The 23,701-nt window shown below is 36.3% G+C and overlaps 1 protein-coding gene across 1 annotated transcript in view; it reads left to right on the top strand.

Moving 5' to 3' along the window:
• The window catches only part of LOC138715521 (zinc finger protein 723-like), a 49,879-nt gene extending 29,709 nt beyond the window's left edge, over positions 1-20,170 (top strand). Inside the window, exons 4-5 of the mRNA XM_069848552.1 lie at positions 2,994-3,067; positions 16,243-20,170. Of these exons, the coding sequence (XP_069704653.1) occupies positions 2,994-3,067; positions 16,243-16,915 (747 nt within the window). The 3' untranslated portion in view covers positions 16,916-20,170. The remainder of the gene's footprint in view (positions 1-2,993; positions 3,068-16,242) is intronic.
• Positions 20,171-23,701: the final 3,531 nt, after the last annotated feature.

The raw sequence follows: 23,701 nt of genomic DNA, 5'->3' as shown, positions 1-23,701 counted from the left end.
CTTTTATAAAGATTTATTTGATAAAAGATCTTTTATAAAATGTAAGTGCAACTTGTTTTGTTTGATAAAAGAATTGTATACCTTGAAACAAATATGGCAGAACGCAAATATAACTGCACTGTTGCTACCACAAAAATTCTGATATCAGAGTGTGAAGGAGTCAATCAATCTTCTTAATGTATCCAGCTGTTTGCTGACAACATGAAGTCCACTGTAGTCTATTGCTTTTCACGAGAAATGAGGGGTATTTTGATCGGTGTTCATTATAGATGCCTGTTGCTAGTAGCCAGAGTTGGGGTGTAGTCAATATATACTGCAGGGCTGTGTCTTCTGCAACTGGTACTGATGATTTAAATTTACTTCTTTTGTGGTTTATGGAGGGACAGTATAGAAGAATGTGTTCCAGATCTTCATCATGAAGAAAATTAAATGGAAATAAATAATTTGTATAATATAGATATTAATATTACATAATAATAATATTTTATAATAATTTGTATAACTTTTCCAGTCCTTGCATAGCTCTTTCCATAAATTCTGATGGATGCCTCTTTTATCACGTTTTGTAATCCACTGTTTAACCCACAGGCGTTTCTTTTTCAGTAACATGCATATTGTAATAATTGAACTAATTGTAGCTAAACAAGCATAATACTGTTCTTCATTCATGGTGTTATAAACTTACGGCATAAATATTAGTACCAACAAATCATAAACTTAAGGCATAAATATTAATATCAACAAATCATAAACTAAATGCATAAATATTAGTATCAACAAATCCCCATTAACTCTTGTTAACTATTGTGGATCAAGTGTTAGGTGAGCGTTTGTTCCTAATTTTTGGTTATCTTTGATAAAATAGTTCATAAAAGATTTTATGTAGTGTAATATACCCCAAATCCTATCTTTTATCAAACATCTTTGATAAAATATTTTATCAGATTTTTTGTCAAAGAACTTTCAACTTGTGTAACAGCAGCCTCTCCAGTGCCATCACATGGACCTTTACCATTGACATTGCAAAGAAGTGCTGTTCAATGCTAATTGCATAAGCGTCTTCATGTAATCAGATATTTTAAAAATTATTTTTGTTTTTGTATTGTGAACTTGATCCATTGGAATAGTAGATAATTTTTCTCATTTTATTGAATTCTTGCTTTAAGGAATTGATTGCTTCGGATTGAAAAAAGTGAAAGAAATCGGTCTCATGTTTCATGCTTTCTGAGATGACAACAATACTTCTGTGACTAATTTTTGTACCTTCTTTGAAATATACTGCAGAAGGATGTATTGTGGCTTGGCAGTTGTTCCAATGCACACCTTGTACTGAACCTTGTGTTACAAAAGAATAATTTTCGGAAAAATCTGCAATAGCTATGTAATTTTCAGGTTATATATACATTTTCTTTGCATTCCATAAAAGTTTCTGCGTGCAGCCTTCTAGCACCATGTACGTATAGGCCAGCCTACAGCCGCAAACAGTTCATTAGCTAGAGATCGCGAGCGCGTGCATGCCTCCGGAAAATAAATTGTTGCAAATGTATATATGCAGATCCCACATTTTTAAATGTAGTAGTTTATAGATAATAACACCAGGGAACAAGTCAGATTTTTAACTGGGCTATTTAATGTAATTTTGGTTTGAAAAACTATTAAAAATATTAGACCAAAATTTAAATTTATTTGTGATAGGCCTAAAAGTATTGTATTTAGTCTTTCAAACCCCAAATCTGAACTGTATGTGGAACTAGTGAGCTTATGTGACAGTGTGTGCATAATTTGCGTAATTTCAGATAGTCATAACTACACAAATCGTGAATAATTATGGAAATAAACAATATGCCTCCTTATTTGATGTCTGGAATTCGTGAAAAAAAATTCGTCCATTTACGTGAAGATCGTGTCTTGTTGCTGTGCGATTTGACGTGAAATGACTCCCAAACAGACTTCACAGGATGATAGAGCATAAAACTCAATTTCGTCCGTGGGTAGGTTTAATACGGTTTGGAATGGCCCTCCTCAGTTCTTTTAGGATTCATTGTGATTTAAGGCTATGGATCGGTGAAATTTCTAACTTGTACATTTTTTACACCAATTATTCTGAAACTTTTACCACACGTTTCTTACAATGAGGACATGCAGTACAAGAATTTTCATTTTGATATTGGAATTACTTTATGTATAATTAATTTTTGTATTTTTTTTTCAATACTGAATTATAATTTTCCCAATTTCCAAAGTTTACATAATTTTTTTTTTGTAATTTATATTTATTTTATTTCTGACAGATGTATTTAAAATATGACCCATGCTTTTCATATTTTTGCAATTACTTTTTGAGAAAAAAAATATATATTAGCCTGTTGTTAATTTTCAGATTTTTAAAAACTTATTACATCCTCAAGACAATGGTGATTGCAATACTTTCAATAGCAGAAGAAAACACATGTGTCATTTTACTTGACTTTAGTGCAAAATTTCACTGAGATTGGGGAAAAACTGCATTCATTAGAGCATTTTGAATGTTAACAAAATGTTGAAAATCGAAAAAACGAGTGTCAAAGTACAACATGTATATGATATTATATACTATCGATATCCCTCCTTCCTATGCTGGTCTGCCACTTTCTCTTCTTCATAAGAGCGCAACATGTGAACTGACTGAGAAATAAAATTAGTTAGAATTAAGAACAAAGTCTGTCAGAATGACAGCTGGGTGTCAGTTCAAAGGACCGCAGCTCCACGCACGTGCTGGTCCCTTGAAATTCGTCCTGAGAGGCTTTAAATTGTCATAGGGCCAAAATAAACACAGATTTATCGAACTGAAACATTTTGATTTTTACAGTTAAAAACAAAATTTCCATTTTTTAATATTCTCTTTCGTTATTTTCACCGATCCATTACCTTTCATGGAATTTAGTGGCATCTAAAATCATATTTATTTGTGTGAGTTGTGCTATCTTTCTTTTTTATTTGCTCTCCATTTTTAGGAAGACTTGGACATAGTGAACGACGAGCTGAAGCTGGAAGCAATGACAGAGGAGAACGAGATTTTGACAGAAAGGTGAGTGAGCCTTCACTTCATCCTTTATTTTATTTTATTGTTTCCTTACAATGATTGCACGTATATTTTAATTTTCAAAATTGCAATGTATTATTTATGACATTCTCTGCTGTGTCCTTTATATAAATATTTTGATACTCAACTGACATTCTATGACCACCACCAATGCTAGTCGCAATTTTGCTGCTGATGCTTCGTTATCCTACAGAGGTTCAAGAATAATGAACACATTTGGAATGCCAAACGTTTTTCTGTTTTCCAATGTAATATCTGATTGCCACTGTTGTGCCTTTATTTGTTTCAGAACATCTTTTGTATATTCCAACCACTTTTCTTGTTGCTATCTGCTTTGCAAATTGCATCTTGCCCACACTTAAAGGAGCAGTCTGCGATAAAATTAAGTTGGCTTTAATCAAACACGTTTTTCAATCTAAGTAGAATGTAATTTGCCGCATGTCAATGCGAGGCATGGTTCTTGACTTACTGACTCCGCACAAATACTTACGACGTCACAGCTACTGAACTGATTGTGTAGTAGACCGACATCGGCGAGTGCAGCGCAGTGCTTTGTATTAAAAGAAATAATCTTCTCTCGCCGTAGTAAACGTGAACAGAATTTCGGACTTAGTTATGATTGTGTGAAGTCGTGTTTTGCTTTTCATTTAATCATAAAACCAGCACATACCAATGTTGTGGTTTTATGTAGACGTATTTTCTTTTATATGAACGATTTTGAACTACAGTAGACTAAACAGAAGAAATTGTATCGTAATACAGTTTAAAATGCCGTGGTGTTGTGATTTTTCGTGTTCAGAGGGAGCAACAAAAACAGAACAGGAAGAAGGGCTATCATTTCATGTATTTCCGAACAGAGAAAAGTTACTGCAAAGATTTAAAACATGAGTGAAGAAAATCAACAGAAAAGGTTTTACACTATCAAAAACTACTGTTGTGTGTTCCAGTCATTTCCGTGAAACTGATTTTGAAGAGTCGTCTTTACTAAAAAGACGTTTAATGAAAGACAATGAAACTCCTATGAAAATTAAGAAAACTTCTGTCCCTTCCCTATTTATGAAAGGAGAATCTCCCCAAGACAGTTCTGATACTACGCGCTTCTCTGCTTATAAATGAAAGAAGGTTGTCGAAGAAGCAATAGCAAGTTGCAGTGATGCACCTATAGCTGAAAATATTGACGTGTGTGTAGTTCTCGATGAGGCTGAAAATTCACAGGAACCTAATATAAACAAAGCTGTGCAGTGTGAGATAGGGTGCGAGACGCTAAGAAATGTATGTGGTGAATCAGATGGGGGAGAGCAGAAAATGACTTAGAGACATATTTTCAAATAGAAGAAGAAACTTAAAATTCTAATTAATCAGGTTCTGAGGACGCTGCACATGAAACAGAAAGTAAATAGGGAGTCAAAAAGTGTTTTTTTTTTTTTTTTAATTCTGGTCAGCATTACAAATTTTGTTTTTCTTCTGTAATATTTGTCATTCCTCTTTTACAAATATTTGGTACAAACAATAGGACCATTGCTAAAAGTTAGTGCAGTGTGCCAGAATGCCCGTAATTGGGAGTGGAAGTCCAAACAGAGGTGAAGCATAGCAGTGAGTTCTGCGTTATACTTGTGCGATATAAGATACAAATTATTTGAAAACTTTTCAAAAACTTTACAACTCTGTTTCATCGGCAAGACAACATTTTATAAAATAATTTCAAAATTCGTAGAACCAACAGTCAGATGTACTTATTTTCAGATTCATGAACAACTTATCAATTCCCTAAAAGATAAAAACGTGCGAATCGTGGTGATGGCCAATTTGACTCACCTAGTTACAGTGCAAAATATGTGACTTACAGTGTAATGGACCTCGATTCTGTTAAGATTATAGACTTCGTAGTTCTGCAAAAAGGTCTAATTGTAGGCAAAGCAGCATGCGAAAAAGTTCTAGATCGCCTAAAAGAAAAAATGAACATTACCTTCTTTCTGTTGAACCGCCATAGAGGAATTAGGAAATTGATAAGGAGCAAATATGAATGGATGGGCTATCAATTTGACATTTGGCACATGGCAAAAAGCTTAAAGCCGCCGCACAAATGTGGAAAGAGAGCATCATAAATCACCTATGTGGTCTTGTGCTACATGTGAAGGTGATTCTGACGACTTAGAAGACAGATTGACATATTGATTTATTGATGTAGTTCACAAGTACAAAACTTAATAATATAACAAAAGATCCATAAACAAATGTAGTTCTACATACTAAATATACAATTTCCTAGACTCATTATTTTATCGCAAATCTCAATAATTTATTGGTTCAAACTTGCACTTACGTCTGGTTTTAGTGCATGTTTAAACCAATCGTGATAACCATTAAGACATTAAACCTTATTTTATCTGCTCCTTTTCACAATTTAATTGTAATTATTTAGGTCTTATTTTAATAATAACTTATTATTCCAATTAGGTGATCAGATGTCGACATACTGTAAGTCATGAACCTGAATTAGCTGACTCGATACATTCTATATGTAGGTTGTCTTTATTTCTTACAATATTTCCTTGTCAGCAGAAACGTTTGCGTAACTTCAATGAAGACTACCGCATACCTGCTTAAAAACAAACTTGACAAGTTGCTTACATAATCAACCTCAATTTAGTTTCATTATTGTGTCGCATGTACTCATTATCAATTAATTACTATTATAATGCCTACTAAATTTATTATAAATGCATTATTATTGAAATTAAGACATATTAGTAAAGCAATTTATAAAGTCAAAATGATCTTCCGAACCTTTACTAAATAATATAGCTATCTGAATACATTAATAACTGCCTTAATTCTCTATTTTCAATTTTTATTATTTTAAAACCTTGACGTAATTCTATCTCTTTTCAAAACCTGTCTGCTTATCTAATTTAATTAATAATAAGTGTTTCTAATTTTAGGAAAATTTAGTCTTTGCTGATGCCTATCTCTTAGTAGGTAGTTTCGTTCAGTATCTATAGTTTTGATTGAATCTACTTTATTTCTGATAGAGTTTCTATTTGTCAATTTACCTCTTAATAACTGTTCGTCACCTTCTCCTACTCCATCGGTGGGTAACGCACAGTTCCTCCATATTGTAGCACTTCCTATCGCGCACCCCGGACTACCAACGGCATGTGGCATTCTTATAAATTGATCTTCACTTGCGCTGACTTTGCCGGTTGATCCACAATCGCTTCTCCTTGTTGAGTTTTCACTTGCGCGCCTCAGCCTACCCTCACTGGTCGTTCTCTCAGTCTGTGCCTCAGCTCCCCAAACAGCATCTTCACTGGTTCCAGCATCTTCCATACTAGGTTTTCCTTCTTCACTCTTCTTTCTTCTAAAGGGATCTGTGAAAACAGTGCTGTCTAGTTTATTTAGGTATGCTCTAATATCATTCACTGCCGTAAGCTCATCAATTCTTCTATTTGTTATTTCTGATTTCTTCTGCCCACTTGATGAGTTACTTTTCTTATCAGTCCTCTCTACGCTTCTAGACTTCCTGTTTCGTGATGCACTTCTTCTGTTTACGTGTGGTGTCGATGTTGCTCTATTTCCACAAGTCTCTATTTCCTTATTTCTGTTCTTGTTACCGCAACTGAATAAATCCTCAATGTTTTGATTATTTAAGGACTCTACGTTAACTATGTTTCCGTTTATCTTCATTTTATCTTTAACTAAAGTTGCCCTAAATCCTTTCCCTCGAGCTTCTTTTAATATTGGAATTAACTTCTTTCGTTTCTCTCTAATTTCTTTTGCAAAGTCATTTTGTATGAATATATTTGTGCCTTTGAGTTGATGCGTATTGGCAATGATGTGTTCTTTGATAAAGTAACTGTTCAATTTCACAATAATTGGTCTTTTATTTCCCTTACCTACTCTATACGCGTTATTTATCGCACTTATGTCCAAGTTTAGACTGAAATACTTAGTTAATAATTCTAACACCACGTAACCAGTATCAATTCCTTTTTCATGATTGCACTCTTCAACACCATAAATTACAATGTTATTAATTCTACTATCATCTTCCCATTTTTTAACTATAGATTTTAGCACCACCTGCTCTTGGATAACCTCCTTTAACTTCTTTTCCACTTCAGTGTACCTGTTTACTAATGTATCTATATCACTTGCTACTTTGTTTAGTAGAACACTTGCCTTTAGTCTGTCTTCTCTCGTTTCTTTCATATAGTCTATCCATTCTCTTTGAAACACTTCGTCACTGAAGACTCTTCCTTCTGTATCTCCAGGACCAGGGTTTAACTCCACATTTCCAATAATCAGTAGAACTGATAAAACAGCCGCGGCCACAAATGTGTTGATTCTATCCGACACTATAGCATATTCACCTTTTGAACATCTGCAACACTGCCCTGCATTGAAGCACCCGATTCGCGCCCTGTAAGAATTTAGGTCGTCGCCCATACTTTCTTCACACGCTAACCTACTTGCATATGCTGCTTACTACACAACCGTTCTCTATGACTGCACTTTGTGAACTCAGAAGACAGATTCATGTTTGTAATATACACGAATGGGGAGAAACAGAGACATAATAAAAAAATGTGCACACATTCACCCATACAATAGTGAGAGGGAATGGATCGAACCTGGATCCAGCGATTACAATACTCTGAAAAAAGTTGTATGTAACCCTGCCCTTTTGAAAGACCTGAATCAGACTAATCAATTTTGTCACACCAGCAAATTTGAATCATACGATAACGAGAGATTGCTTTACACTCCTAAGAGAAAACACTTTCCATATGGTAGAATGGTAACAAGAAGTATGATTGCGATAATTACAACGTGAAAAGGGATGTAACTGGCTCCAGACTCGAGTACTGTAAAGCCACTAAACGATGGGTAAAAGACAAAACATACAGCTGGAAGAAAAATGCGTGGAGAGAAGATATTATACAGAAAAATGTCTTGGAAGTAGTTCTGGTTATCAACTGCCGCAGTTCGATGATCCACATGTTTTAGAGGTTCCCCCAAACATAGCTTCGTGCCTAAACCGTGTGACTCAACAACTATGACGCAATAGAATAATATAAACCATGTACTAATTTATTGTTGACGTGAGATAAACACGAATTTGCAGTCCATTCATGACGAATATTCACGTCTCACATACATTCACTCACTCAGTGAAGGCGTTGACTTAGGTTATAATGGATCGACATATTAAACCTTTTCAGTTTGAACCCTTACCAGACCCAACTTGTTCTAATCACTATGAGTACGAAATTCAAAATGGGTAAGTTATTATTATTATTATTATTATTATTATTATTATTATATGTCCTAAGTGTGTTAATAATAACTGATTGTAACGTATGAATATATATTTACTCGTTCTACGCTGTATGTCAAACGGAACTATGAAGCGATCAGTGGTTATGACGTCAGAGCTTGCAGTAAGACCTTTAATATTTCACAAACTAAAAGGCGTAGAGCGATGCGACAAACGCCATTAATCCAAGGATTACTTTGGTAAACATCCTATAATATAATCGAAATATTGAATTTTATCGCGGACTGCTCCTTTAAATAAGCAATTCAATGAAGTTTTCTTTTTAATTTTGTTCCTATAAAAATCTCTATATATCTTGTTGCGTCCATAATTATTGTTATTCTCCAAAAATGAATATAATTTTGTAATTGCGATTCAGTTTTCTTTTCTTTTATTTTATACATTTATTTAATACTCTATAATACATTCAGTTACTTATAAATGTTTTTAAAGAACCCGGAGGTTCATTCCCGCCCTCACATAAGCCCACCATCGGTCCCTATCCTGAGCAAGATTAATCCAGTCCCTAGCATCATATTCCACCTCCCTCAAATAAATTGTAATATTATCTTCCCATATACGTCTGGTCCTCCCCAAAGGTCTTTGTCCCTCAGGCCTTCTGACTGACACTAAACTTAAATTGAAACTTAACAGTATTAGAATGAAAGATTTATTTCATATCATTTCTTTGTATTTACAGTACGTAAGATCTATTTAGCTTTGTTCTACAGTCAATCACCTTGTTTTCCAATTTGCAAACTGTGTTAAAGATTGAACTCTTTTACCAATCTTGAAAGTCCACCACATCCACACATGGTACATTATCATTCTGTCCTTCAATGTTTTTTTTCTGAAAGCTGGGCTAAGTTGTTGGCTAATTTCCATTCTTCCAAGGAGTGTTAAATCCAGGCAAGTGTTCTTATGAGCAATAGATTGCTCGTGCTTCTTAATTTTCTGTGTCAAATGGCTTAAATCTGACACAGCCATTGCATGTCCAGCTCGTATTTCTACTACCCTAAACAAATAACAGGCTGGGAAACAAAATACCGGTAATTTACTTGTAGATTCACAACTGCAAATCCAGCTGTTTCTTTCATATTTTTTTACATTGAAAGCCTTGTAAAATGTCTTATCTTAGCTTGTTTGTGCTTGCTTTAAATAGAATTGAGGTAACGACCTTCCAAACTTCTTTATTTTACACTTATCTTCCAAGATTAAAACTGAAAAATTTGTTTGTAGAAGATATTGGAAACGAACACTGGTCACACTCACAGATGAATATATTAAGACTAAAACATGAAGAAAGAATAAATGGACATTTAAAGGATTGTAAGAAACCATTAATAAATACAACAATAAATAACACACACATACACATGCTAAAAGTGTGATCTCAGCTACAGATTGTAGCTAACTTCCGGTTTGCATCACAAAGTCTTTCACTTGTCGACTCTATCACGATCACGTGACTACAGCTGTCCTGGTCCAAACACCAGTGCTACCACATGTTTGCTTTGCAGCATTTCCCCTTACCTCTCACCCCGCACAAAAGTCCAAAAGGTTCAGAGGAGAAATTGAACCTCGGAAGCTTACAAACATGTAGGTATTCAGTCTCTGCAGTTTATAGGTTTTCATACGACAAAAATACATCAGAGCCGTAAATAAACTTATTATTGAAGATGAACAGGAAACAAAGAATGATAGTTAAATTATAAATAAATTTATTTAAACAATTAAATTGTTTTCCTTGGGGTTCTCTGAAACATTGGATGCATAGGACGCACCACCACTATGACTAAGTCCATGCCTGTGGAGTAACGGTTAGCACGTCTAGCCACGAAACCAGGTGGCCCGGGTTCGATTCCCGGTCGGGACAAGTTATCTGGTTGAGGTTTTTTCCGGGGTTTTCCCTCAACCCGATATGAGCAAATGCTGGGTAACTTTCGGTGTTGGACCCCGGACTCATTTCACCGGCATTATCACCTTCATCTCATTCAGACGCTAAATAACCTAAGCTGTTAATAAAGCGTCGTAAAATAACCTACTAAAATAAAAAAAACTATGACTAATCCAACAGAAACCCCACCACAGGCACTCAAAACCCAACCCACCTTTCATCACAAGACAGATGACATACTCACAAGGGAAGTACCCTAGCTCAAATGGCTAAAACCAAGAATGAATGCATTTAAAATATGGAGCTGTGCCTGTTGTACCACCCATCAAGGTTATTTATCTTTAAAACTTTGCAGATGTTTGAAGGATAACGAATCTGAAGACTGGATAAGCACAAATCGCTGAAGAAACAACCTCGTGTAACATACAGTTATGACAAGGAGATCCACAAAATACATAAATGAGGTATTATTTGGCAAAAAACTGAACGACAATTCTTTTAAACAATATATATTAACACAAACGGTATGTATCTGTCCATATTTCCCAAAGTAGAAGATGCTGTGTTGTGGTACGTTCTTCTCTTATTCGTCATCAAAGTGCAAATGTGGAGTTTCAGTGAAATGAGTAAAACACAGTGGAATAGAATAGTATGTACACTTGGTAAGGGCACCATGTGGACATGCTACATCATCTTCAGTGTATTCACACTGCATTAGTCCAATATTGAAAGCCATAGTGATCACACTTCAAATGATGCAACAGGAATATCACCTTCATAACCAGACCTTCGACATGCATTTGGCCTGTACCTCGGTGCTTAAAGTTGGTTGTACGTGACAGAGTGAAGGCAGATGAAATATTGGTCTTGTAACGTGATCTGTGATTGGTTTGTCAATTTGCAAGCGTACAATATCAACAAGACATCTGCAGAACAGTTTGTACTGTCTAAAAAAATATACATCCAGAGGTTGACAATATTTGGTTGTCTTTGGTGGCAGTATCTGTAACATAATATCCTTGTTGAGAAAACGTGCTTTTATCAGACTGTAGTCTTCGTGTCCTGACCAGGAATCACAAAGTAATAAACCTTTCTCACCAACATGTTCATCAAGGATTGAATGTAAAAAGCTTTTCATGTGCTCTTTGGTCATTTTTCAACTTTTACTCACTTCAACATTGTTGTTCTGTGGACATGTTGCTGCGAATTTCTTTGCAACCTGCGGACCAAAGTCCCCTGTGTTTCGTGCAAATAAATGTAAAGCTCGTTTGCCAATCTATCATCCATGGACACAGTCACATCTATTGTGTAACTGTGAACAGACTGTACCACACCAGCTGTTGATTTTTCACCTCTCTGTGATATTGTTGAAGAAGACGATAGTTAATAAAAAAAATTGGATCTGGTCACCATTCCACATGCGTTCCTTAACTATGTTTTTGTCTTTAATGAACATGTTCACATTTGCCACAAATATTTCTGCACTCTGCCAAATAATATGATCTTTTTCAGTCTCTTTGAGAGCTATGAACTTAGTGATATCCCTGAACGAAATGTTATAGTCTTCTTTGAAGCCACTGACAAAATGCAAAGAAGCTTTAAATTTTAAATAACAGTGATAGTGGTAGTAGATGATGGTTATTGATATGCATGTCAGTCTCAATACTTATTGTGCTACCCTATACTTTTTCATAGCGGTTCCAGTTCTGGATTTTTAACAATCTCCAGGACCTTCACTCCTATTTAAGGATCTGTACTGCCCAATGAAGAGGCCCCAAATATCTTGAGCTACCACCTTTACAGGACCTCACACTCGAGTAACATACTGCCCACATGGTCTACAGATGAGGTCTCCACGGAAAAGAGTGATGAATGCAACGACTCTCTTCAGTTTCTTCCTATTTACGAGTAAATGTAGGAGAGACCTATTGACCAAAATTCTGCCAAGAGATTGATCAAGATAAGCTGAACATTTTCTTTGGTTTTCCTTTCTGGCCCATGATTATACTGTACTTGTTAACACTTGATTTGCTGATTCTGCAGGCTGGTTCTGGTCCAATATAAGGCTTGTTTGCACTTTTACCAGTTCGTCAGCAGCTTTTTCATTCCCTTCACTACACTGATGACTCAGTACCCATCGTAATTCTATGAAGTTATTCCATGAAAGTACCAGGAGGGTCTTAAAAAGCATTCCCACAATAATTTAGCTTTAAATTGTTGGAAGTGAATTGCATCTATGAGGATGAGAGTATGTTCGTTTTATAGCCTTTCTCAACTCCTTTTTGAACTAGTGGAAAATCTATGACTTTAAGAAGTTCCGATAAAGTGTCTGCATGTCACAAAATGATCATTTTGTTTTATGGATAAGATTGTTAATGTATTTCTTCCAAGTTCACCTCGAATCTAGAGTAATCCGCACATACTTAGCAGATTCCAAAACTCTCACATTAGTACCTGTCAAATTTAAGGGTTGAAATTCACTTAGGTTTCCCTTCCTTGGAAATGAAACAATAACTGTTTTTGAAGGATTGATTTTGATACCTTCCCTCTTGCACCAATTGTTAATTTCTTTCAGTCCATCATTCATGTTTGTGAAAGTGTATTAGGGAATTTTACTGTAACAAGTAAGTCTATATCATCTGCATAACCTTGCATATAACATCCCTTCCTGTTCATGTCTGTGAGAAGACCATCAACCACAAGGGCGATAGGACTAATCCATGCAGACAGCTTTAATGGCAACAATTCCTTGTGTTTCTCCTAGGAGTTTTTCCTGAATACAGAAAGGGCGCAAAGTACCCCCCCCCCACCCCCATGTATTCTTATTTCACTTACTTTGTGAATGTGAATGTTGGTACCCCCATATTTACACTGCTACCATGGCAACCTTGCTCTCTTAAACAAACATGGCTGACTAGAGTCCGTTTACCATCAAACAAATATTAGCTGTGAAAGATGCTTTCAACGAAGTGACCCTTGATTATCTCCGCAAAACATTGCCAGGACATGGTGCAGAATTCAACTGTGCTATGGAAATGAAGCTCTCCATACCGATGTCTGGGACCATTAAAGTATTAGGTACAGTATCGCTCAAAAGTATTTTGTAGAAATCATATGCCACAATTACGTAAAGATAATTATTGAGGTCGACCTGCTTGGCGAGTTGGTATAGCACTGGCCTTCTATGCCCAAAGTTACGGGTTCGATCCCAGGCCAGGTCGATGGCATTTAAGTGTGCTTAAATGCGACAGGCTCATGTCAGTAGATTTACTGGCATGTAAAAGAACTCTTGTGGGACAAAATTCCGGCACATCCAGCGACACTGATATAACCTCTGCAGTTGCGAGCATCATTAAATAAAACATGACATTTAAAACATTCAATTATTGAATAGGACAAAATGCTATTGGATAATTGAAAAGTATGTATTTCTAATCTATTTAGTACGAAAATACATTTAGTTTAAACAGGGTATCTTGCGTAAAAAATAATTGAAAATTCTTCTTGACCAAAAGTAATTTGTAAGTCCAAGTATATAATAATAAAAGGAAAATATTCTGGGCTCTGAGAATAAAAAATCAATATTTCGTTGCACACCCCGAGCTTGGATCACAGCAGCACATCTGTTTGGCATTGAATCCACAAGACTTATCAATCGCTCGAGTTAAAGTTGTGATCATTCTTCCAATAAGACAGCAAAGAACTGATCCTTATTTGAGTAACTTCTACGACGAACATATCGATCCAACTAATACTAGAGATGTTCATTAGCATTAACATCGGATTCTGGCTTGGCCAATCCAAAAGTTTGATTTTTTTATCTGCAAAGAATTTTTTTATATGGTCAGAAGTGCATTTTGGATATTTGTCCTGCTGAAAAATCCAATTACGTGGCATATTCTTTCTTCCACGTGGAACTATATTCTTTTATAAAATGTCACTAAACATGAAACTATCCATATTTCCTTCTATTTGGACTAGAGGATCAACTTAACTTCTAGAAAAACATCCCCACAAAATGATTCTACCACCACCGTGCTTAATGGTCGATACCTGGTACTTTTTGTTATCTCTTTGGTTCTTTGGTTGACGTACATACTACACACCATCAGAAGAAAATAAATTGAATTTACTCTTCACTCCGTAACACCTTATACCAGTCTAAAGTGTTCCATGTTTGATACATTTTTGCAAACTTTAACCTGGTTTTCCAATTTTTGGATTTATGAGTGGTTTTTGTGATGGTCGTCTACCATTTAAATCACCAGAGACACGTAGGTTCAGTCTATGGTGCTGCTCTAGATCATCCCTAATTTGTCAAGCCGATTTTCGTTGATCAACAACTTCCTCCCTCACTGTTGTTTTTCGTGGACGAACAGACCTTGGTTTATTGTTTACTGACCCTTCTTCTTTTTTTTTTTTGCCATCGACTGCACACACTTATGAGTTCTTGTGATATACAAAAATCTTTAGCAACACTAGACTGCGATTTTCCCTTCTTCAAAGCTGGTCTCACATCCACAGAGTATTCTCTTTCTTGCCATGCTTACAATGGTCTGTACAAATACACAAGCAGTCTAAATACCTAAACACCAATATTTAATATATACCATGCCACCAAATCAAACCACAAAATACTTTTGAGCTAATGGAATATACATTTATATTGTTATTCTATGAACTTGCTTGTTTCCTAGATACATAACCATGGCAACGTGACGCTACTCATAGACTGACACAGTTGTGTGCTTTGCGTTGTTGTATCTGCATAGAAACAGTACTGACAACATAAAACCTTGACTACAAAATACTTTTGAGTGCTAGTGTACATGTCCATATCAATCAATCAACCATATCCATTGTAGTGTCATAATACATGGAGAGTATGTGATGTCACTGTATGTCTGTTACATAGCACGGAGCCAATCCATCTTGACTTGCGAACCACATTTTGATATTTGTCGTACATTAGCTGGAGTACTAGATTTTTTAAGACACCTAACGCCCTTAGAACTTAAATTTTAAACATTAAAAATGCTTATTTTGCATTTTTAATAGCATTTAAACTTTCGGTAATTACAGTTCGGGCGACCCATTTATAGTGGAGTACGACAAGGCTGTGTCTATGTACTAGAGAAGGTTTCATGCTTTTATTAATGATCCCCATTATTTTATTATATTTACATATTTTTTCAGCAATATCTACTTCATCATAATGTGATAGTGTACAGCCAAAGTAAGTGAAAGTATTTACTCTTTCTATTATTTTATTATTCAAACAGATTTTACTTGGTACAGGGAATTTCCCACAAAATGACATGATTTTCATTTTTTCAATATGAATTTCCATGTTATTTTTCTCTGACCATATTTAAATTGTGTACTGGATATTGTAAATCATCTTCAGTTGATGCTATGAGAACTAGATCATCAGCGAAACGCAAAGCATCAAGCTGCAAATTTCGATTAATTGGAATATATCCATGGTGTGTCTGTCGCCAATCTTGTATGATTCTGTTTATGTATATAATGAACAGAAGTGGTGAAAGACCAGTACTGTCTTCGGAAATTTATCATGTGTTTAGAATTGTGGGACAGATAGTGTTAGAAAGTTGTGTGGTCACATTTAATTCCTCTGATATTACGGAAGTATTTTCTGCCACAGCATTTAATTCTGATATTACTAGGATGTGCAGAATCACCTTTAATGGCTTGCTTTATGTAAGAACAATATCAGTACTTTAAGAGTTTGGATAGTATGGTAACTTCAGTGTCGAATACCACTGCAACATAATGTAGCAGATATTACGTCATTATGACCATTCGAAATTAAGAATCTTGCGCACAAGATAATCAGTGAGAGCCTGTAAGCTGATATACACTTCCGGATTATAAATGTGATTTATATTGATTATTTTATGGACTGATATTGTTTGATCGTAGTCTTGCAGAAACCCCTGACGGTGCTACGTCATCAGAGCGTGACGGCATTGCGCATGAAGAGTACGTGAATGTATATGAAGATCAGAAGAACTCCTTTTCCTCAGAGAAACTTCTACACAGTCGTAAAGATGAGAAACGTTTCAAATGTGATATGTGTGAAATGTGTTTCCCTTTTCCGAGTGCTCTGGAAAAGCATAAACGCAAGCACACGGGCGAGAAGCCTTTCAATTGCAATTTTTGTGCAAAGAGTTTCTCACAGTGGGGCAACCTAATGAGTCATAAGCGAATGCATTCCGGTGAGAAGCCATTCAAGTGTGATGTATGTGGAAAATATTTTTCATTTAATTCTCATCTTAAAGACCATTTGCGTACTCATACTGGCGAGAAACCATTTCAATGTGGTATTTGTGGAAAGTGTTTCTCTCGAAAGACACATTTGAAAAGTCATATACGCACTCATACTGGCGAGAAACCATTCAAATGTGGTATTTGTGGAAAAACTTGTTCTCGTAAGATACATCTGGAAAGTCATATGTGCACTCATACTGGCGAGAAGCCATTCAAGTGCGATGTTTGTGGGAAGTACTTCTCGCTCTCCCGCACTCTAAGAGATCATAAAGTCTTGCACGCCACGACGGGCCAGTCATATTACTTGTTTCTTGTAGCGAACTGAGATACTTAAAACATAAACGACTGCAAGTTTGCACAGGCTAGTCCTTCTAAAGGAGACATTGGAAAGAGCTTCTAGCAGTCTACTGCCCTCAACATTCCTGCAATGTTCGTGCGAGAGACTATATTTGTTGTAAATGATTTTCGCAGTGATTTTTTTTTTTTTTTTTTTTAGAAATTTTCATTGTTTGCAGAAATTGGTACAGAAATTACGGGAATAACATTCAATGTTATTATTATTTATTTGATCTCTGGTAGCTCGATTTACCTTCCAAACACACGTGGATTGTAGTTTGTGTGTTTTATTATTACACAGCTTCTACAAATCGCTACATTTCCACATGCTAAGAGACGGAGACAGACTTACCAACCTTAAAGTTTTATTGTTTTCATTATTATTATAATTGTTTTCCTTTTCATTATCATTATTATTATTATTATGATAACAGTAATAATAATCATCATTATTATCAGTGGCGCCACTAATATCTGATTATTGGGGCGACACTTGGGTTTCCTCCAAACCCTTGCGTGCTTTTTTGGTTCTGCTTTACAATTAATTGAAATCATAATATATCCCGGTAAATATTTTTCAGCCTTGATTAATTTTTACTTTGTCAACATTTTAGGGTTTCCTGAAGTTCACCTAAACTACCATTCGGATTTTGCTTTAAAATGAAGATAATTCACAACTACGTAATCAGGTATTTCAATTTTGATACCAGTTATTTATTCGTAATGAATAGGCAAATATTATATTGCATCAATAATATGCTGTTAATTTTTTTATACAGTAGTAACATTGGCTTGTGAAATGATAAGAAAAGAAAAATAATGTTTTAGTCCCGAACAGTTCGTAACATTTTTTGTCCTTGTGGCATTCTTGGAAATAAAAATGTTGCTATCTTCTTGTCAATCTAATTGAGTACTCGCCCATGGATCTGACACACTACTGCATGGTTGAGACTTTTTTGGGTTATAGCTTGACCACAAGTCAGTTTTGAGTCTGTATAGTGCAATAAAGGTTCTTTCAGTTTCACAGCTGAATGATAGGTATTTCAGTAAAAGCAAGACAAGATTATCTGTATTTCTGAACAGACACCTAACCTCTTTCGCCATTTACTTCAAAGCTTCTCTAGCATCATTTAAGCAGAAAATCTCGTTCTTTTGTTGGAACAGCTGTATTTCCACTTTTAATTATGATAGGCCTATGTCTGTTTCAGGGTAAGGTGCTATCACGTCAAAATTTTACGTTTTCATCAGGACATTTTCTAACACAACTTGCTTCTTTCAACCACGGTGACTGAGAATTTGATTTTTTAAATCCCATCACAGCTGTGTCTATCACTTCACAGTATTATCGTTGATTATATTTTCATAACATTGATAGGCACGTGGTTGAGGCTATTCCATCAACTTTGTTTTCTCAGTGGAAACTTTTAAAATCCAGTAGATTGAAATTATTTCAATAGACATAAGTCAGTTTAAACCATCAACAGCGATTTCAAGAGATTTAATAAGACCTAACATAGTATTTTTCTTCTACTGGAAAGAGTTTGCCTGGTTGGCACAGCTGGTATAGCGCTGGCCTTCTATGCCCAAGCTTGCAGGTCCAATCCCGGGCTAGATCGATGGCATTTAAGTGTGCTTAAAAGCGACAGGCTCATGTCAGTAGATTTACTGCGGGACAAAATGCCGGCAAACCAGCGATGTTGATATAACCTCAGCAGTTGCGAGTATTGTTAAATAAAACCTGACATTTAAACATTTCTCCTTGAAAGACTAGTTCAAGAGTTGAAGTACTTCATTTACCTGTTCCCCGTTCAACAAATCAAAATATGTTACTCCATTTTCATACATAAAGAGTAGACTAGACAAGACCAATGGCTCCTTCATAACCCACTTCCGATTCTTTATGCAATGTTTCAAAGGTGAATTCCTCCCCCCCCCCCCCCCCCGCCAGAATGTGTTCTATTTGTGACTTTTGGTAGATCTGTCTTGTGAGACAGAGTGGTTTGATCATTGCAATATTTTCAACTGGTCCCTGAACTGCTTTTTCATGGATGTGGTTGAATACAGATTTAACTTTAGTATTAGAAATTAGAATTTCCAGCTGATTGACCAAGTTACAGCATTGAGCATCACAATGCATGTAACTAGCGAAAGGTTTTTTTTTTTTTTTTTGTCATTTATGATTTACTATTATATTTTATTGATATATATATTTTTTTTGTAGCAAATAAAATTATTTTGTATTAACGTTGTATCAGATTTGCTTTTCATAATGCATTAACAGCTCTTAAATACCAATTCTCATATGATCGATTTTTTACTGTTCTTAATATTCCTTGACTTTCCTGCTCTACCTCAATGGTGTTCAGTCTTTTTTTGCTAGCTTATCCCAAAATATATTTCTAACTCCAAACTGCATTGCAATTATATAATTGACAAAACACTGATTGATGTATTAAAAATAAAATTATTATTATTATTATTATTATACAGTAGTTATTGATGCAATAATAATAGTAATGATTTACATAAAATGTTATTCAGGCAAGGAAAAACAAAAGTTAATATTGCAAAAGTAAATATAATATAATTTAATAATTATCAACAGGTATAGCTAGTCAGTGATGCATGCAAAGGACGAGGAAAGGAATTCTCCACCCTATCCCATTATCTCCTGGCCTAGTTGCCTCGTAAGTGGTGTCTTCTTGGTATCACTTGTGAGGTTCAGACCTGTCTTCGAACAGTTGACTAAACAACAACAAATAAATGTCAGCATTTTTACATAAATAATCAGTGGGTTGGCTACCCCTTGAGAGAGCCCCACATACCAAGTTTTTGTTTGTTTTGGTTTATTCAGTATGTGAAAAAGGGTGTAAAGAAAGTGATGCGTAATATTTTCCAGACCGTTATGTTAAACTAATTGCTTGAAAATATACAATTACATTTCAATTTTTCTGTTTCATTATAGTACGTACTAATTTGGTTATTACAAATGTTAAAAAATTGTTCAAAATTAAACATTTTTGTAGTGATCACAAAATCCCCCCCCCCCCGGTCGTACTGCATGTTATTTAGGTTACCTTAGTATTACTAGGATAAATACAGATTCTTTTAACTCTTTGAATTAACATTAAAGCAAAGCATTGGTTCTAAAGCCTGCTGTTCTTTCCAGTCTCGACGTGCTAATATTAAACATTCACTGCGAAATGTATGTGTATGTACAATTGGATGCAGACGGAAAAATAAAAATGCCTTTTTTTTTTTTTACATCATGTTCTTATTTCTCGCCCACCTCATGGGGAAAGGGAAGGAAAGCTCCCACCCCCTCAGTTAGGTGAATGGAAGGATAACAGAGAGCAATCTATCATTTAGTCTTCATACTTCTTTTCTTATTTCATCACTATATATATATTAGGTATTCATTTCAAAGTGTGTCATGACGTCACTGTTGTTGGGTCACCGATTTGAAGCGAGTTTCAGCTTATATGTCAGAGAAGTTGCCTATTATTTAAGGCGTTCTTCAATCTGAACTTGAGAACGTGTACGGTATAACTTGAACGTCGTAGCAACAGATGGCGGTCTGTACGGTCTGTGGGCTACCATAACCTCTTTCGAACTGTGTTTTGCGCCGGAAAGTCGTACGCAGGGTATTTGTTATCATCGGTTGTGTATGGTAACATTCCACAACACAAATCAAATGCTCCGTGTCCATGTTGACCGTCGAAGTTAATGTCAACAAATACGTAAGTAATCGTCTTAACCCTCTCCCCATATCCCGACAGTACGTATTTCCAAACAGTTCACATTCCTGCCACTACCAGCGTTACCGTACGTATCGGTACATACTCTTCAGAATGAACGCCGTACTTGCTAGGCAACTTCTCTGCCTCAAGGTTATACACCTCTGCGGAAGTGTAGGAAGATTGAATTCTCTAGGCTCATCGGCTAGCCACATGACGACATACAGCGAGCCATGACACATCTTGAACTGAACACCCAGTATATCTTTCTTCACAATGCCTCACTTATGGCGCGATAAAAACATGGATCTGTTCTCTATCTCCGACATCCCCATACCCTCATCATAGTGGGGAATGTAGAAGACAGGCCCGTGTTCATCAATCTCATCTGACGAATAGCCCTCCGGGTTAGCTAATACCTCCACCGCCTCCCCATCAGAGGTGTAGTGGCCCTCCAGAGACATTGTGTACTCCTTATCGGATGAGTCCATATCCGCCACTGCTGACCATAACGTAGGGGATGGGGCTGTGGTGATCGACGCTTCGTCATCATCATCATCATCATAAATAATGTTCGGCATGGTCGCGGGTGCAGGGGTCAGTGTGGAAGACAGGGCTCGCACCCAGGACGTGGAAGGCTGGCCCTCTGGTGGTGCGGTGTCTCTTATCTGACCTCCCAGGATGTACTGCATGAACTGAAACACTTATAATGATTCATTTCACAAGCAGTGGTCATTGGTTTTTGTTTTACACGTAATGCATGCTTCCCATGTCCTCTGCCCTCCCAAATATTGGACACGTGTAGGGGCATGGCTGCCAATGCTCTGTACACCCAGTGCGTGAATCCGTAGCACTCCTCGTGGTGAAAGCTTGACTGGTGCACAGAAGAACAACCCACCGCTGGGAGAGCATCTGTATGTGCTATAACAAAATAAAACATGCATTATAGATTCGCTCGTAGAACTCTAACAAATTATAACACATCGCATATTATGCTGGCACTGTGCATAATCCAGACAGGCCAGGTCATACTTGCTGACTCTGATTCCCTGGGGCTGGAGCAATTCATCCAGAGGGTTGCTCCGTCGTGTATGGTGTATGTCGTCATGCTCCTCCGAGGTACTCAATACCGTATGTGCAGCAGAGTCGTGTAGTCCCACGCCGCGGTCTGCACCAATAACAGCCAATTGGCGCACAGCTCCTCAGCTGACTCCCTCTGGCACTATAAATTAAGGAGCTAGGTACCCTCAGATATAATTTAACCCTGAAGATGAGGAAGATGAACATCCTCGAAACGTCGGTGGATCACCAACTTATGACCTGGCTGGAAGCCCGAGAAAATTTCCAATTATCACGTCGCCAGGAAAGCTTCAGTAGTTATTTTAACTCTCCTGGTTTGGGAAGGGGACGACTAAGATCTACAACTCCAGAAGTACACGAGGAGATTCTGGAGGCTGTGAACATGACTCCTTCTATCAGCACACGAAGGGTAGCGTTGCAAGTCAATGTTCCTCATACGACTGTCTGAAGACTGTTGAAAGAGTATCAATTGTATCCTTATCATTTGCAACGTGTACAGGCCCTGTCACCAGCAGATTACCAGCTTTTGATTTGAATACATGTCGCACAGTCTAACGCCTACACAACACTGAATGTAACCTTCGCCTCGGAATGAACTGTCAGAGTGCCCTCTTAATGTCTCCTTTGAAGGCAACAACCTGCGGAAACAAAAACGTTCTGGTGAATTTCAATGTTGTGAAGACCATAACTTGAAAATGAAGCATTTCCGGACACATGTTGTAATGAACTATTTTGATTGTCTACATGTGGGAAATACATACCTGAAATTATGCCCCGTATTTTTTAAACACTCTGTATAAATTATATTTGTTAAAATTTAAAGTTTGATAAATATAAATACAGGGTAATGACAAGGTATGTAATTTTTTTAAGAATGGCCTTCAACTGGTAGTTTGAGATACTTGAACTATTGCTCTAATAGCTCTCTTTTGTAATTTAAACATTTGGATTGCATTAGGTGAATTACCCAAAAGATTATACCATATGTTAGGATAGAGTGAAAGTATGCAAAGTACAATGTGCGAACGGATTCAGTAGATGATGCTTTTACTATCGCAAGGCAAAGCAAATTTTGCTCAATTTTTTCCCTGGTTTCTGAAGGTGTACAGACCATTTTAAATGTTCATCTAGCTATATACCAAGAAATGTTGTATTGTTAGAATATTGAATTGTTTCATTTTGATACTCTATGACCAGCCACTCAGAATTATTGTTTTATGAATGATGAAAAGAAATGGCTATGATTTTCGACTTATGTATTACCAGTTTGTTTCTCTCAAACCATTCTATTAGTTGATTTATTGTCCTTTCTATAAGAAAACTCAAAATCAACACTCTATCAACTTTACAGGGAGTTACACTTGAAAGCTTGATTTGCATAATACACGTCACTGTTTGTTACAGAAAACCACAATTTAAGTCACACAGAGTTAGTGTGCACCCAATGTTGGATGCTTGAAGGTTGTCAGCCCACTTTGAGGTTTGTGGATATAGAGGGAAAAATTGAATCGGTGTCTGGTAGAGTTCCCCGGTAGCTCAGTTGGTAGAGCATTGGTACGTTTAACCAAAGGTGCCGGGTACGATACCCGGTCCTGGAACAATTTTTCCCTCGAAATTATTCAACATCTTTGAAATCATTCACCTTTTCCACATAATTGTTCAATAAAATATTGACGGTAGGGGATATAATAGGCTAGAGGGATGAAGTTACAGAAGAATGGAGAAAGTTACACAACGCAGAACTGCACACCTTGTATTCTTCACTTGACATAATTATGAACATTACGTTTTGGTCCAGACTTTCATTGTGCAAGTATACAGGTCCTCGTTCCAAGGTGGCGTAAGGCAATTGAAAGGGATGGATTTTTTTTTATTGGGTTATTTTACGACGCTGTATCAACATCTAGGTTATTTAGCGTCTGAATGAAATGAAGGTGATAATGCTGGTGAAATGAGTC

The sequence above is a fragment of the Periplaneta americana genome, chromosome 15 (genome assembly GCF_040183065.1).
Source record: "Periplaneta americana isolate PAMFEO1 chromosome 15, P.americana_PAMFEO1_priV1, whole genome shotgun sequence".
NCBI classification, from domain to species: domain Eukaryota; kingdom Metazoa; phylum Arthropoda; class Insecta; order Blattodea; family Blattidae; genus Periplaneta; species Periplaneta americana.
This window is presented reverse-complemented; position numbering and strand designations above follow the sequence as displayed.